Source organism: Triticum aestivum, chromosome 6B, assembly GCF_018294505.1.
Source record: "Triticum aestivum cultivar Chinese Spring chromosome 6B, IWGSC CS RefSeq v2.1, whole genome shotgun sequence".
NCBI lineage: Eukaryota > Viridiplantae > Streptophyta > Magnoliopsida > Poales > Poaceae > Triticum > Triticum aestivum.
Genome location: NC_057810.1, coordinates 470,215,406 through 470,229,538, shown reverse-complemented (window position 1 = coordinate 470,229,538; position 14,133 = coordinate 470,215,406). Strand labels below are relative to the sequence as shown.

The 14,133-nt window shown below is 45.4% G+C and overlaps 1 protein-coding gene and 1 pseudogene across 2 annotated transcripts; both read right to left on the bottom strand.

The window, feature by feature from the left end:
* Positions 1-330: 330 nt before the first annotated feature.
* Positions 331-2,127, bottom strand: LOC606396 (probable inorganic phosphate transporter 1-8). The gene has a single exon (XM_044553525.1). It carries the CDS (start codon positions 2,103-2,105, stop codon positions 504-506), a length of 1,602 nt encoding a protein of 533 aa, XP_044409460.1. The 5' UTR covers positions 2,106-2,127; the 3' UTR covers positions 331-503.
* Positions 2,128-5,330: 3,203 nt separating this feature from the next.
* LOC123137518 (inositol phosphorylceramide glucuronosyltransferase 1-like) lies at positions 5,331-12,767 on the bottom strand (annotated as a pseudogene). Its single transcript, XR_006468331.1, has 10 exons — positions 12,314-12,767; positions 9,904-10,024; positions 9,558-9,743; positions 8,969-9,117; positions 7,554-7,661; positions 7,305-7,442; positions 7,073-7,213; positions 6,309-6,588; positions 5,940-6,063; positions 5,331-5,593 (listed from the first exon to the last, which is right to left on the bottom strand). The product of XR_006468331.1 is annotated as an inositol phosphorylceramide glucuronosyltransferase 1-like (transcript).
* Positions 12,768-14,133: the final 1,366 nt, after the last annotated feature.

Genomic DNA, 14,133 nt, shown 5'->3' with positions numbered 1-14,133 from the left:
TATTGCTAATAGTTGTAGCGTGTGTCCTAAAACGACGCTACTACTATTCCTAGCATCTCGGCAATGGTGTGGCCAAAATAGTAGTAGCGCGTATGTAGCAGTAGCGCTCGTGATAACCATGCGCTACTGCTAAGTATCAGTAGCGTCTCTTTTTAACCAGCGCTACTGATAATCATCCATATATAAGGTCTTTCCTAGTAGTGTTGGGTTGCATACTTGTGTTATATCCAATTGGATTGGTTCTGGACCATGTACCCTAAAAAAAATATGTGTATCCATCAAAACGTGGGTTGCACGCACACGCATACTAGTAAGATGAGAAATCCTAAGTCTAATCTCGACAATTCCTTCCTCTTAATTCACATTTCCCCTCCGCGATAATTGCCGAACGCCGTGTACGTAGGGTCCTTGGAGTGCATCTAATCCCGGGTTCCCAGCACAACACACATTCAAATAGCTTCTTTTTCATCGAGTGGTGCGCACAGCCTACGTTCAGGCAGGTTCTACAAGGGAAGAACCTTGGAATCACCCAGATCTGCGTCCTCCCCGTTGATGGGCTCGCCGGACACCTCCTCCAGCGACCTCCCGTTCGGCTCAGGCAGGAGACAGGTGAAAATTATTCCCAACACATTGCACGCGGCCAGCACGAACAGTGAGGCACGCACGCCGATGCCCGACGGGTACCCGGTCTCCCTCTCATTGCTGCCGTCCGCCCTCTGCGAGGCGTACAGGAAGCCAAACGTCCCGACAATGGCGCCGACCTTGCCTGCCGCTGATGATATCCCGTGGCAGGTCGTCCGGACGTGCGCCGGAAAAACCTCGGCCGGTATGATGAAGGTGGTGCTGTTGGGCCCAAAGTTGGCAAAGAAGAAGGTGAAGGCGTACATGACCACCAGCCAGATTCGCCGGCCAGGCTGCGTCAGTTGGTGGTACAAGCCGGCCACGACGAGCATGAGTCCCTTCATCATGGTGAACCCGAGGAACTGGATGGCCTTCCGCCCGACGACGTCCACAAAGGCGATGGTGAACCAGTAGCCAGGTAGTGTGCCGCATAGCGCGATAATCGCCTGTGCACGGGCAACGCGGTACGCTTCCTCGAGCGCGCTCATGCTGTTTGCCTCGGGGATCCACTTGATGTCCCTGAAGATCTCCTCCTGGAGAATGATCTGGGAGTAGAAGACGATGTCGAGCACGAACCAGGATGCAACGGCGCCGACGAGATGCCAGCCGTGGCGGCGGGCGAAACGGCGGGAGAAGACGCCGTAGTCCCTGTCCTTGGTGAAGCCCTCGATCTTGTCCTGCTCGCCGCTGAGTTCCACCTTGAGCACCTTGGACATGTCGCGCGCGGCCTTCTCGGCGTCGCGCGCGACCAGCGCCGTATAGCGCGCCGTCTCCGGCATCATCACCCTCCAGCGATAGGTGAAGACGGCTGGGATGGCACCCACCATGAGGATGATGCGCCACACGTAGTCAGCCTGCGGCGGGACCGAGGCCATGTGGTCTTCGTCATACGCCGGCGGGTTGAAGCGCGCCTGGAACGTGGCCGACACGACCAAGGTGACAATGCAACCTGCAAGGATGCCAAACCCTTCCATGGCAAACACGGCCGCGATGAGGCTCCCGCGCGTCCTCTTGTTGGAGTACTCGGAAATGATGGTCGCGGAGAGCGGATAGTCTCCGCCGATGCCGACGCCGAGCCAGAACCTGAAGAAGCATAGCGTGGCCATGACGCCGTCGGCCGTGTTCCCGAACGACAAGCCGGAGAGGAAGGAGCCCATGATCATGAGCATGATGGTCTTGCCGTAGAACATCTTCCGGCCGACCTTGTCGCCGAGCCAGCCAAACAAGAGCTGGCCCACGATCATGCCGCAGAAGGTGACGCCGTTGATGGCCGCCTCGATCCGCCGGGGGAGCATCCCGGGCACTTGCTGGCCCGGGACGTGGTAATAGATGCGTCCGAGGAGCTTGGTGACCAGGGTGATGCAGAAGATGTCGTAGGCGTCGGCGAAGAAGCCCATGCCGGCGATCACCACCGCCCACGCGTGGTACCTCTGCGTCCTCGCCACGTCCAGCGCGTGAAGCACCTGTAGCTGCTGCCGTGCCATGGCCCGCCGTCTCCCCGTCCACACTTCTTGGCCGGTGCAAAGCAAGATTCAAGACGGCCCTCGATCGTGTGTGTACAGGGAATGTGAGCCAAATAACCGTAGGCGAGCAAGGGGGTATAAAAGCCGGCTTATTGCTTTGCTTTGTCTAGATGTGCCAAATGGGAACAATAGCAAGATACGAGGGTGGTATAGCTGCATGTGGCTATCTTGTAGCATATGCATGTACAAGACAACGAACTTGCTGAATGCTGGGAGAAGGAACAAAGTGGGTGGAAACTCCAAGGCGCCGGTGTGCGGCGAAGGGTTCATCGTAGGGCCGGTGCAATGCGCAATGGTATACAGCACGGGGATGATAGTGTCTTGTTGAATGCAGGGGTGACTAACCGGTTTGATTTGTCAGGCAACTGATTTTTTTAAGCTTTCAGTCAAATCTGTTACCGTCCATTTATTACTATGTGATTCGTGCTCATGGGTAGAGCACCTGGTTGGCTGGTGTTGCATGTGTTTTCAGTCGATTTTCTAGCCAGGTGTTCTTCCGTACTTTTTTTTTGCATGGAAATTCTTCCGTACTATTTTGAAATTCTAGAACATTTTTTTAGCTCTGGTCTAAAAAAACAGACTCGGTCAACCCAGCCCTTTGTATCCCGATTAATATAACCGACCTTTTTTTTAGAATTATATAACCGACCAAATGGGTTGGCTCACAGCGCTCGGGAGCGTGATTGATGGGAATCCCGCGCGATCCCGCAAATATGCTAGCTTCTTTTTTATTTTATTTATTTTTTGATAAACTTCTTTCTTATTAGGTTTTTTTTTTGAAGCAGGATTGTTCAATGTTTTTGATATAGCTTACCACTCTTATCAAGTGGTCTTTCTTATTAGGTAAATGTTGTTGTTTAGCTAGCACTCGGCCATGGCCCAACTACAGAAAAAGCCCGGTCAGAAAATCGATTGAAAACGAACGAAACATCAGTCAACAACGTACTCAACCCATGAGCATGAATCGCAAAGCAACATAAATGGGCCTAAACTTGCATAAAACCACCGTGTCATCATCATCGTCGACGAGATCCCTTTGGATTCCACCCTCCTATCTACGAGATTCCATGACTACTTTTAGATCATAGGATCAATGGAGCATTATTCATCGACACATTCCACATCAAGGCTCTCTCTTATCTTCCCCCTTATCTAAGTAAGCCTATCACCAATATAGTCCATATCCATTAGGCCACACCAGTCCAAGCAATCTTGAAGAGCTTCCATGAACTTGGGATGTCTTGAATTGCCCCCCCCCCCCTTCCTTTTCACTATTTAATCAAATTTCGTTGAAGTCTCTAGGACCATCCATGGGATGTTTAACAACGCATGTAGGTCCACATGATTTCTCTATGTTCTTCCCTTGAATTCCCAATTGGGCCTCAGCGTGTACATTCTGAGCCTCCATTTCTCTCTTTCTTCCACGATAACATCTATATGTTGATTTGGCATACTTAACTCGGTTATTTTCACATGATTCTACCACAACATCAAAGGACCGCCACTTTTCACATCACTCTCATCAATAAGCATGTGATGGAACCATGTATGACTCAGAATTTTTCCTGCCTTAGCATTCGACATATGTGTCTCGGGCAGGAAAGTTACATCCGACTTTATTTGCTTATGTACCTCTAGGAGCGCACGAACTGCTCGGGCTGAGCTCAACTCATGACAGTTCTAATTTTAGTTTTTTTGTTGCACCCTTATATCTCATTGTTTTGACAGTTTCAATTTTAGTTTTTTTTATTGCTGCCTGATATCTCATTGTTTTGACTTATATCATCGTCCCCACCACCAATCTTTCACTTCTTATTGTGAAATGACTTCTAGGGTGTACCATCACCATCAACTTCTTTATCAACGTTGTCGACATCTTCAAAAAGTCCCACCATAGCAGACACCTTCTTGTTCTTCTCTGAATCTTAGTTCTGTTTATTTGGTAGCTCCTTAGCTAAAGAAACAATCGCAAGCCTCTTGCATATAATTGGGTTCATATCATATATATTCCCAAACCTCCCCCCTTCCACGCTAATGATCATACGCATCAAGTTCCATCTCAATCCCATTTGTATCCACTTTTGGGTCCTCCTCATCATATGTAGGGTTTGAATATCCCCTCTGCCAGCCATAACCCCATCCAGTTTGATCACTCCATCTCCCTCCTTGTTCTCGGCCACCTTGCCCATAGCCATTGCTTCGACCATGGCCTCTATCTCCACTAGCCATAATGAAATCTCCCCATTCAAGCTTTCTTGGATCATGCTCACCCGGTCCGCGCTCTTGATACAAATGTCCGATCGGTCCACATTTACCACAAAATCGACAGCTTCTCGTACTTGAAAAATTCCTACTGTTGATCCTTCGTTATTGACACAAAACGACTCAACTTCCTGTTAAAATCCAACTTCACCTTAACTCAACACGAATTGCCCTACAAAGCTCGGCTTGATCTGGACATCCTTAACGGCTTAACCTCATCAATACCTTTAGCCATACCTCTAATTACTGCCTCCTTCAAAAAGTTGTCAAGGAACTTGAAAATTTGGGTCCAGACCGTGGTTTTATCGAGCTATATCAACCAGGGTTTGAGAGCCCGTCATATACAGCAACGACCCTGTACAACACCTTACCCCAATCTGCCAAGCAATTGAATTGGAATGTAAACAAACTGCCGTCCACTTTCTTCCGGGTGGCGTCCCTTGCCAGATTCCATGCAGATCACATGTCGTTGAACAATGCCCGTTCCTGGCTAAACCCTACTCCCTCCGTAAACTAATATAAGAGCATTTAGATTACTATTTTAGTGATCTAAACGCTTTTATATTAGTTTACAGAGAAAGTAGTTACTTTGTGTGTACTTTGGCAATAGCCACTAGCTTCTACATCGTCTGCCATATGTCGTCTCGAATCTGTCACCCTTTCCAATCTGCCAAGAGAGACCAAGCAAACTGCGGACGAGATCAGCTGAGAAACCACTCTCAGCCAGGTTACCGCCGCCGGAGAAAAAACGAAATCCTTGAGGGGGTTGACGATTTTGTTCGTTCGTTTTGATTTTCACTAGGTTTGCTTTACCTTTGTTTGGCTTTCTTCTGGTTTGTTTCCTGTCGAGCGTGTGTTCTGCGTCGCTTTGCCATTATCTTTACTCGCTGCGAGAGCTAGAGTTAAAAGAAGAAATACAGCTTGTAAAACTAAAGTTGCACATAAGTGCAACTATCCAATTTCCTGGGCATTTTTCTACTAATAAATGAATCATAGAACATTGTGTTTACAGACTTATGATACAACATGGGCACATGGAACACATAATACAAAAAAATTGCTTCTACCTCTCGGGGATTTTCGATCTACCTCTTTGACCCTTGACAAAGGCGGACATAGCCAGATGCTCCGAAGCGTATGTCATAAATGACGCCAGCACCACACCACCCGCTACCATCAACCCAAGTCTGCCAAAGGAAACGGAATTTTGTTAAGACGGTACAAACACATGACAAAAACATCATGGTTGCAAGCTTGCAATTGCCCATGTAAAAAGTCCTATGGCGAAGTGTCAAATTAAGATATCTCATGCTCAGGAGCAACTTCCACATTTTGAATTTAATCACAACTGAGTACAGTTTGGACGGGTTCGAAGCGGAATAAAAGAATTTCCAAGTTAAAAGTCAAATTATTTTGTCGTACCCTGAAATCAAGAAGCATAGACATAGACAAGAAGAAGAAAAAAAAACTTTGTACTAAAGTTAGTACAAAAGTTGGGTCATCTATTTTGGAACGGAGGGAGTAGTATCTTACTTTGCAAAAATGGCAGTTATGCCAAGGACGGTTGGTGATAATGGTGCTATCGTAGAGATGGTAGCCATCCCCATCCAATAGAAAGCTGAAGCTGTGTCACAATCAGACGTATTCCGCTGATGGCCTGCAAACAGACCAGAGCGTCCGTTAGCTCAGCTTGAACAAGAAACTATAAGTTGACACGAAATTTCTACTCCCTCCGTTCCTAAATATTTGTCTTTCTAGACATTTCAACAAATGACTACATACGGAGCAAAATGAGTGAATCTACACTTCAAAATATGTCTACATACATCTGTATGTGGTAGTTCATTTGAGATGTCTAGAAAGACAAATATTTAGGAACGGAGGGAGTAGAAGCTAACGTACCTGTGCCAGTATGATTCTCCGATAAATCCAAACTGCCATACCCAGCTTGATTTGCACTAAAACTTCCCCATTTGTATACAAAACGAAGGTAGCGCCCGAACAACAAAAAGAATGTCACAAAGGTCCACTCGAACATCAGCAGCAAACCCATCCATGGCATCACTTGCCGTGGAATAACAAGGAAGGCAAATGCAAGAGATATCAATGCACAAATGAAACAGACTACCACAGCGATTGCACCAAAATAAGAAGGCAACTTCAGATGTGCTCCAGTAGATAACTGCGAGAGTTAAGAAGTCATCAAGATATGGTCATGAATGTAACCTTATTTACTAGAAAGATGGAATGAAATATAATACGTGCGAGCACAGTCAGGACTAAATTGAAATAGTGAAAGTGGTATAAAGATAGCTCCTCTGTCTGTGACCATGTGAACACTTGAATAGTTTGTTTAAGAAAACGAAACCTTGCCATTCATATGAATCTACAGGTTTTCAATAGACGAAATTATTATCATAAACAAGAAGTTTGAATGGTATATTGATGCCACAGCTGTTTAGCATGCTACCATTTACTAACAGCGCATAAAGGGCTACTACTTAAAAGTGGCTAGCGAAAATTGATAAAAAAATGTTTTCTTATAGGACAATAATGGCCATCTTATATTCTTTAACTTTACTCAATTAGCTATAGCAAGACACCATTGTGTTCTTATTTAGTAGCAAGAATTACAATCCACCATTTACAGTTGAAAAGGAACCAACCTTTTGATTTGATATACCAAAGGAAGATGAAGCCACTCCAACTGTTGAATAAGACGGAAGTTCCTCTTCAGATTTGTATTTGTAACGAGCTTGTCTAGCAAAAGCACATAGAGTTCTCATACTCAACAGCTCCTTATTAGTCTGTCAAAAAAACATAAAACAAGCATCAGCTTTTGAGTGCAAATATCTATGAAATTAAAGGAAATACTTTCAGCAAGAAAAGGACTTTAACCTGAAAGCATGATCCATAATAACCACATAACAGCATGCAAAAGGGAAGAATGAAGAGAATTTTGACCACCAACTGGTCACGCGGGTTTTTCCCTCCACCAGTTCCAGGAAGAGATTCTTCAAGATTTTGCCTAACATCCTGCAACCATAAATAACACAAGTTCATTGGTATCATGCTGCTACTTAACGTTTCATTTTGAACCACACGAGAAGTAGCTTATTAGCCCGACAAAAAGAAGTAGCTTATTACCTGCCATACAGCTACAGGTTTAACAAGCCAAGCTGTCCACCAGTCCCACGGCTTAAGAGGTCCAAGTGTGTAGTGAATAACCCTAAGTTCTTTCTCATCGACCATCCACTGAAGCAAATGTAAGAAGGTAAGTTTCACAAATAATCAACAGGTGGGCGTCGATGGTATGTGACAACAAATTCACAAAAGGATTTTGTGTCCTAAATCTCGTGATCGTGTTAGTGCGATATTGAAAAGTTTGTGTCCAAAACTGAAATATTTGTGCTTTGAGCACTAATGCCACATTGGTAAATTAATCAAGCTCTACAGAAACATAAGACAAGGCTATCTCAAAAACAGGGATGGAAGAACCGCTGCTAGGAAGCCAGTTACTGCTAGTAGGCAGATCCACAGGAAAGGGCCGGGATTTGGAAAATCAACAGGTGAGATGCTTCCAATCATACTGTTATACATAAAAACAGAAAACCAAAACTTGGTTCCATATGTTTTTCCCAAAATAATACGTGTTTTCCTTTGAACCAAGTCAGAAATTAGGTTCGATCAGTTTTAGGTTAAGTTGAATTTTCCAAAGACACGTAAAATGAAGGCTGAAGGGGAAGAAACCCCTTGGCATATACATAGAGGAGGAACTGAGGATTCGAACCCAGGTCAAGTTGAATTTGAAAGGGAGAACCGGTAGAAGATATAGTAAAAAGAGCTAGTTTTCAAGGAATCAAACAAAACTCAGCACCAGCTGTGTTGGTGTGCTACATCACGAGAGCTTGATACAAACTCTCTTCTTTCAGTTTTAACACAAGATTCCATTCAAGGAGTGGAACATTATCTAATTCTAATGTTTAGTGAAAATAATAATTCCAATACCTCTAGTCAAGTACTCCCTCTGTAAACTACTCCCTCCGTCCCACAGTATAAGATGTTTTTGCAAGCTAACATAGCTTGCAAAAATGTCTTATATTATGGGACGGAGGGAGTAATATAAGATCTTTTAGATCACTACTTTAGTGATCTGAAAGATCTTATATTAGTTTACAGAGGGAGTATAATAGAAGGTTCAAATAAGATACGATAGAAGGCTTCAAACAAAACATCAAATGCTTAGCGAATAAAAACCTTTTCAATGTATTGTTAACATATTCGAATATACTCCAGGATAAAAGATAATCTAATATGTATTACTAGAATTCTAGGAGATTTTTTTTTCTTTGTTAACACAAGAAGAGAAAAAACTTGAATGATGGATTGAGTATACAGGGCACCTAATGTCATGCTGCCTAAAAAAATGTAATAGTAAGGGGGCAGCCCGGTGCATGTAGCTCCCACTTGCGCAGGGTCCGGGGAAGGGTAGTAACAACACCATCAGTATCATAGAATGCAAAACAAATATATGATCAATATGTGAGTGCATAGAGTATAACCTTATTCGCAAGCAAGTAAAGGCCGACATCAGCATTGTATAATGTGGAGAGGCGTTGCGTCTCAGGTTCAGGTGTTAAAGGTTTATTGGGATCATAAACACGGGAATTGGCGAACTCAGCATAATACGAATTGAGAAAACCTTGATCTCCTGCATGATCAAGTCAATATACTAATTCAGTGTTATAAGATATAAAACATGAAAAAAAATGATAGGGGTAGAACAGAAAGGACAACAACAAACACATTTCACATATGTACATATGCAGCACCAACAGCTCCTCTAAATTAACTGAAAGCTCCAACCATCACGTGATTGAGGGAAAAGATGTTCCCAGAGTATGCAGAAATCTCTAAGCAAGTAATACAAATATTGAGTAGCAAAAGCACTTTCTTCATATTGTTCATCTCGATTACTCAAACAAGGACTACTGTTTTCCTTGACATACCATGTCCCAAAGGACAGAAGGTGCAGGGTAATTTTCAGTTGGAGGAATATAGAGCACTGAGTTACTCAAGCCTAGTTCAAAAAGAAAAAGGGAAACAAAATAGCAAGAAAAACATGCACGATAAGTACGGTAATGCACTTACCTCCCGTGTAAGAAGGTAAGCTGTCAACTTTGTTCATCATATCCTTGAAAAGAGTTTCAGATGGCTCAACAACCATTACTCCAGAATTCATTCTCTCAGAATGTTTCAAGTTTGCACAGAACTTTCCACAGTTGAAAAGATCCTCGATACTTTTCACCACAACGGTGTCTGCGTCGAGATAAACAACTGGAAAACAGTAAACTATGAGAAAAATGTTGTGTCACAATAATAAAAATAACAAAGTAAAACTGAATCAGAATAGCATATATCTAATTAAACCAAAAAGATATGAAAAAAAATGAAAAAAAAATCATGAAAGGGTAGAAAAAATGTTATCCAAGCATACCTTTTCTGTAGGTAGTCATGTTGAATATTTTCAATTTGGTATACACACCCCAAAACCTTGTTGGCCTCACTTGATTAGGATTAGCCAGCAACGTTATATGCTTCACTATAAAACCGTCAGCCTGTCATATATCAAAAATGAAGTGGGTACTAATCTGCAACAGAATTTGAAAAAAATTGATGTCACAAAAAATAAAGAGAATGCTGGGCCTCTTTGGTCTGCTGAGTGAAGTTGCCTCCAAAAATCATGTCAAATTCCAAAGTAAAGAACTATAACAGGGTCCACGTCGTATCTCACTTAGGACCCGCTTCCAGTTAGTGGATGGCCGTGGAGGTTTTAGGCACATAAAGCTCTAATGATACAGTATTTAAGGTATAACCTTTCGATATTTTTTTTATTTTTTATACATACTCTGAATCGCTAACCACTGACATAATATAACCTCAGAGCTAAGATATTGTGTGTGCGTGCATGCGTGTTATTAAACATATTTTTTGTGTTTTGTTGGTGGAAATCTAGTATCCTAGAGGAGCAAGAAACAATCATCAGTGTCCCTGTAAACAGCTTAAGGGAGTAATGAGCTATGTTATGCTTGAGTAAGATGATATGATCGTGCGGTCTGCTATCAGAGTTAAGGCTACCAAGGGGAGGACTATTGAAGCTTTGGTGTGATAAGAGGTATAAGAGATCAATTTTGTGTGTTAGAGCTACGCCCATGAAGCCCATGTATATATGTATAGCAAAGAAGACACAGGAGGGATGTAGATTCTAGAATTTTTCTCAAATTACCAAAGGAGAGTACCAATAAAGTATCAAGTGTTGCACAATCCAGGTCTTAAACAAGAACAAGAACGACTAGTCACTTTCTAGAGCATTACCATACCCCTAGTTTCTCTGTCTATTCCCTGCCACCATTCACACCACCTGATCACTCACCAAAGTGTACAGTACAACCCCTCCTCCGGTGTCTTATCCCTACAACCTCTCAAGCTCTCAGGGCAACTCCAACGCGAGTCACCAAATTGTCCAGACCGTACAGTCCAGACACTTTTAGCCATCCAACCCGGGTCACCAGATTGGTCTGGACCGGTCCGGAAGTCCGAAATCCTACAAACTGGCACCAAATCGAGGGGAGGTTTGCGGGAGTCCAGATGTCCGCCTGGCTCACTGTCAGTTGGACCACATATTCCTACAGCCCATGTGTCCTAGTCATCTCTTTTCCCTCTCGGTCCGCCTGGCCCACTGTCAGTCATAGCCTACAGTCCGGATTGAGTAAATTGCAAAAAAAAAAAAACACCACAATTGTGCAGAAGTCATCAAACACCCACCAAAATGCATGTTTTCTGGTGGTTTTTTTCCTGAAGCATTGATAACTTGGACCCAATTGTGGTGGTTTCTTGCAATTTACTCATCCGGAATTGATGAATACAGTTGGATGGTTGGGCTGTCCATGGATATTTGGTGACCCATATTAAGTGACTTCCCCTTGGAGATAACCTAAGCTTCCTCATTATAACTTAAAAGGGCATTCCATAGACACAGGTGAACTTAAGACCCTGATCACAAAGTGTAGAAACTGTGTGGGTGGGGAATATGATTTAAAGCCAATCAGACGGGGATCTGCTGAAGTATTTATTATGATAACACGTAGGTACTCCTTAATCTTACTGTAGTCAAAGATTGGATTACAAAGAAATAAAAATGCCCTCACAGCCGCAATCTACCAAATGAAGTAATGAACCTAAAATCCCATAAAGTCTACCAGAGCGGATGGATTTGCACCATCATAGTCTTCCCTCTAAATAGTGGTACTAATGACTGCTACACTCATCCTGGGATTGACACAAATAGAACCATATCTCCTTTTAACAGAGTTCCTTAGACCTACTAAATGTGTCAGATATTTACTTGTGTTCCTGTAACACGAGTTTGCTTCATCAGCATACTCACTACACCAATATTGCGCAGTCACAATTCACAGGGTTTGTTCCCAGCCCTAACACTTCATCTTCACACCACACTACACATATTGGAGGAAAAGATAGATGCATTCGGCAGTTAAGTGCCAAAGCATGCACTTCAAAAATGCAAGTAAAATTGAGAATTGAGATGGGTTGTATTTCTATCCGTGAGCTTTTTGCACCAATGAGACATTACTGCACAGTGCACGCACAGTTATTTGAAACTACATCATGATGAAGCACAACTGCACAACTGAATTACTGAAGTACGAGAGAGAGAGACGAGCCTAAGTTCAAACTAGAAACATAAGCTGCGAGCTCCATCTACCAGCTTGTAGATGATTCATTTTAATGCCAAATTCCCCGGTGGGCGGTCCAACATTAAACTAATACATACTCCCTCCGTTCCAAAATAGATGACTCAAGAAAGCACAGATGTGCGCGCATACCTCGAGGAGCTTCCGAGAGTAGTCAGAGACGCCGTCGGAGACGAGCACGACAAGGTCCCGGCGGGTGCCCATATCGCGGATGGACTTCCCGAGGACGCGCACGCCCAGGACGAACTCGTCCCCGTAGAGCAGCGTCACGTAGGCCTCCTCCGCCCCCGCCGCCGACGGCCAGCAGGGCCACCGCGGCGAGGAGGGCGGCCCAGAGCCCCAGCTTGCGCGGCCTCCACCGCATCGCGAGCCGGGCCGGGCCGGATCGGTTGCCGCGGGGAGGAGAGAGAGAGAGAGGCGGTGGAGGGGGGAAAGCGCGGCGAAGAGCCGAGGAAGCGGCGGAAGGAGCAACGACGGTTTCCCGCAGCGCCCGTTTTCCTTTCCGTCAAAGAGAGTGTGGAGTTTGGAATTTTCGTTGGCCGTTCAAGTCCAAGACGAACGGCGATGGCTACAACTCTGCGCCTACAGGTGGATCGCGTTGGCTTGAGAGAAGGAACATGGAGCCGACCTGGAAAGGTCGGACGGCTGCGCACCTTCAAGGCACATGTTCTGCTTTTTTGTTACGAGGTTAGAGCATCTCTAACAGATCTCTCGGAATGCGGATCAGTTAACACAGTTTACGGTTCGCTCGTTGTCTCGGATACGTGCTGAAAACCTCCGCGAAAAAATAGAAACCTCAAATCGAACTGTAGATTTTGAATTCAAGACTTTGGAGGAGAAATAGAATGAGTCATACATAGTTCTTGATCATCATACATAGTTCATACATACACTAAATTACACTAATAGCTAAGGGGATAGGCGGCCACCGTAACCCTACAGCCAAAAAATGGCTCACCGGAGCCATCCGGGTGCGGCGGCGACGCAGCGGCGGCGGACATCCTTACTTCCTTAGTCGCCGTTGTCGGAGACGAGGTCGATGTAGATGTCGTTCTGCGCCTTCTTCTCAGGGCGCCATGCGTCTTGGTTGTCGGCGAACTCCTTCTCCTTGGCGAGCCCCTGCTCGAGGAGGACGTCGTCGTGGTTCGCAAGAGATCGTCGGTGCTGCTCCTCATCCTCCTTCTCCCGCACGTTGCGCGCCATGATTGCCCGCTTGAAGATGTCCGCCTCGGTCGGGGGGAGGAAATCCTTCGGCCCGATGACGCCACCGCCTGGCGGCATCGGCTCTGCCTCGAGCTCCCGCTTCACCACGCGGAGGGATGGGAGATCCACCGGCTCCCTTTTCACCGGTGTGAGGAGCGGCGTGCGGGGCCCGTGCCGGCGGTCGTACTCCTCCGCCTCGCGGCGGAGGAGCGACTCCGACAGCTGGAGGTTGTGCTTGGTGTACTTCTTCGCCGCGCGCTTCCTCGCACTGTCCGCTCGGACACACCGCTGGCACTCGGGGTCGTCCCTCCCGCCAGAGCTGCGGCTGCAGCTCCACATTCCGCCCCACATGATGTCGTTCGGTGGCGGGATTGGACTCACCGGCAGCAAGAAATAAAAGGGGGATTGGGGAGGATTGGGGGAATCACGGCGGGCATGAGATAGGGTTTCGACCCGTATTGACGTCGTGAACCCGTAGATATACTACGTCGGGGGGCGGTTTGCGGGCCACCGTAAAATATTTTACGGGCCGAGCGAGTATACGGGTTCTGTTCTGGCCAAAAAATGGGCCGAGCCAGTATAGTCGCCGAAATTTTGCGGATCCACGTGTTTTGAGGGGTCTGCTAGAGATGCTCTTATACATGCCCTGCTTCTGTGGACCAACACAGAATAAGTTCAGCCAGAGCCGGAGGAAAGAAAACCCTAGTCCGATTTTTTTTGTTCGTTGGGTTTCGACCGAATTCCCTTGG

Coding starts and splice junctions, on each gene's coding strand:
- LOC606396 (XM_044553525.1), bottom strand. CDS start 2,105: ATGGCACGGCAGCAGCTACAGGTGCTTCACGCGCTGGACGTGGCGAGG.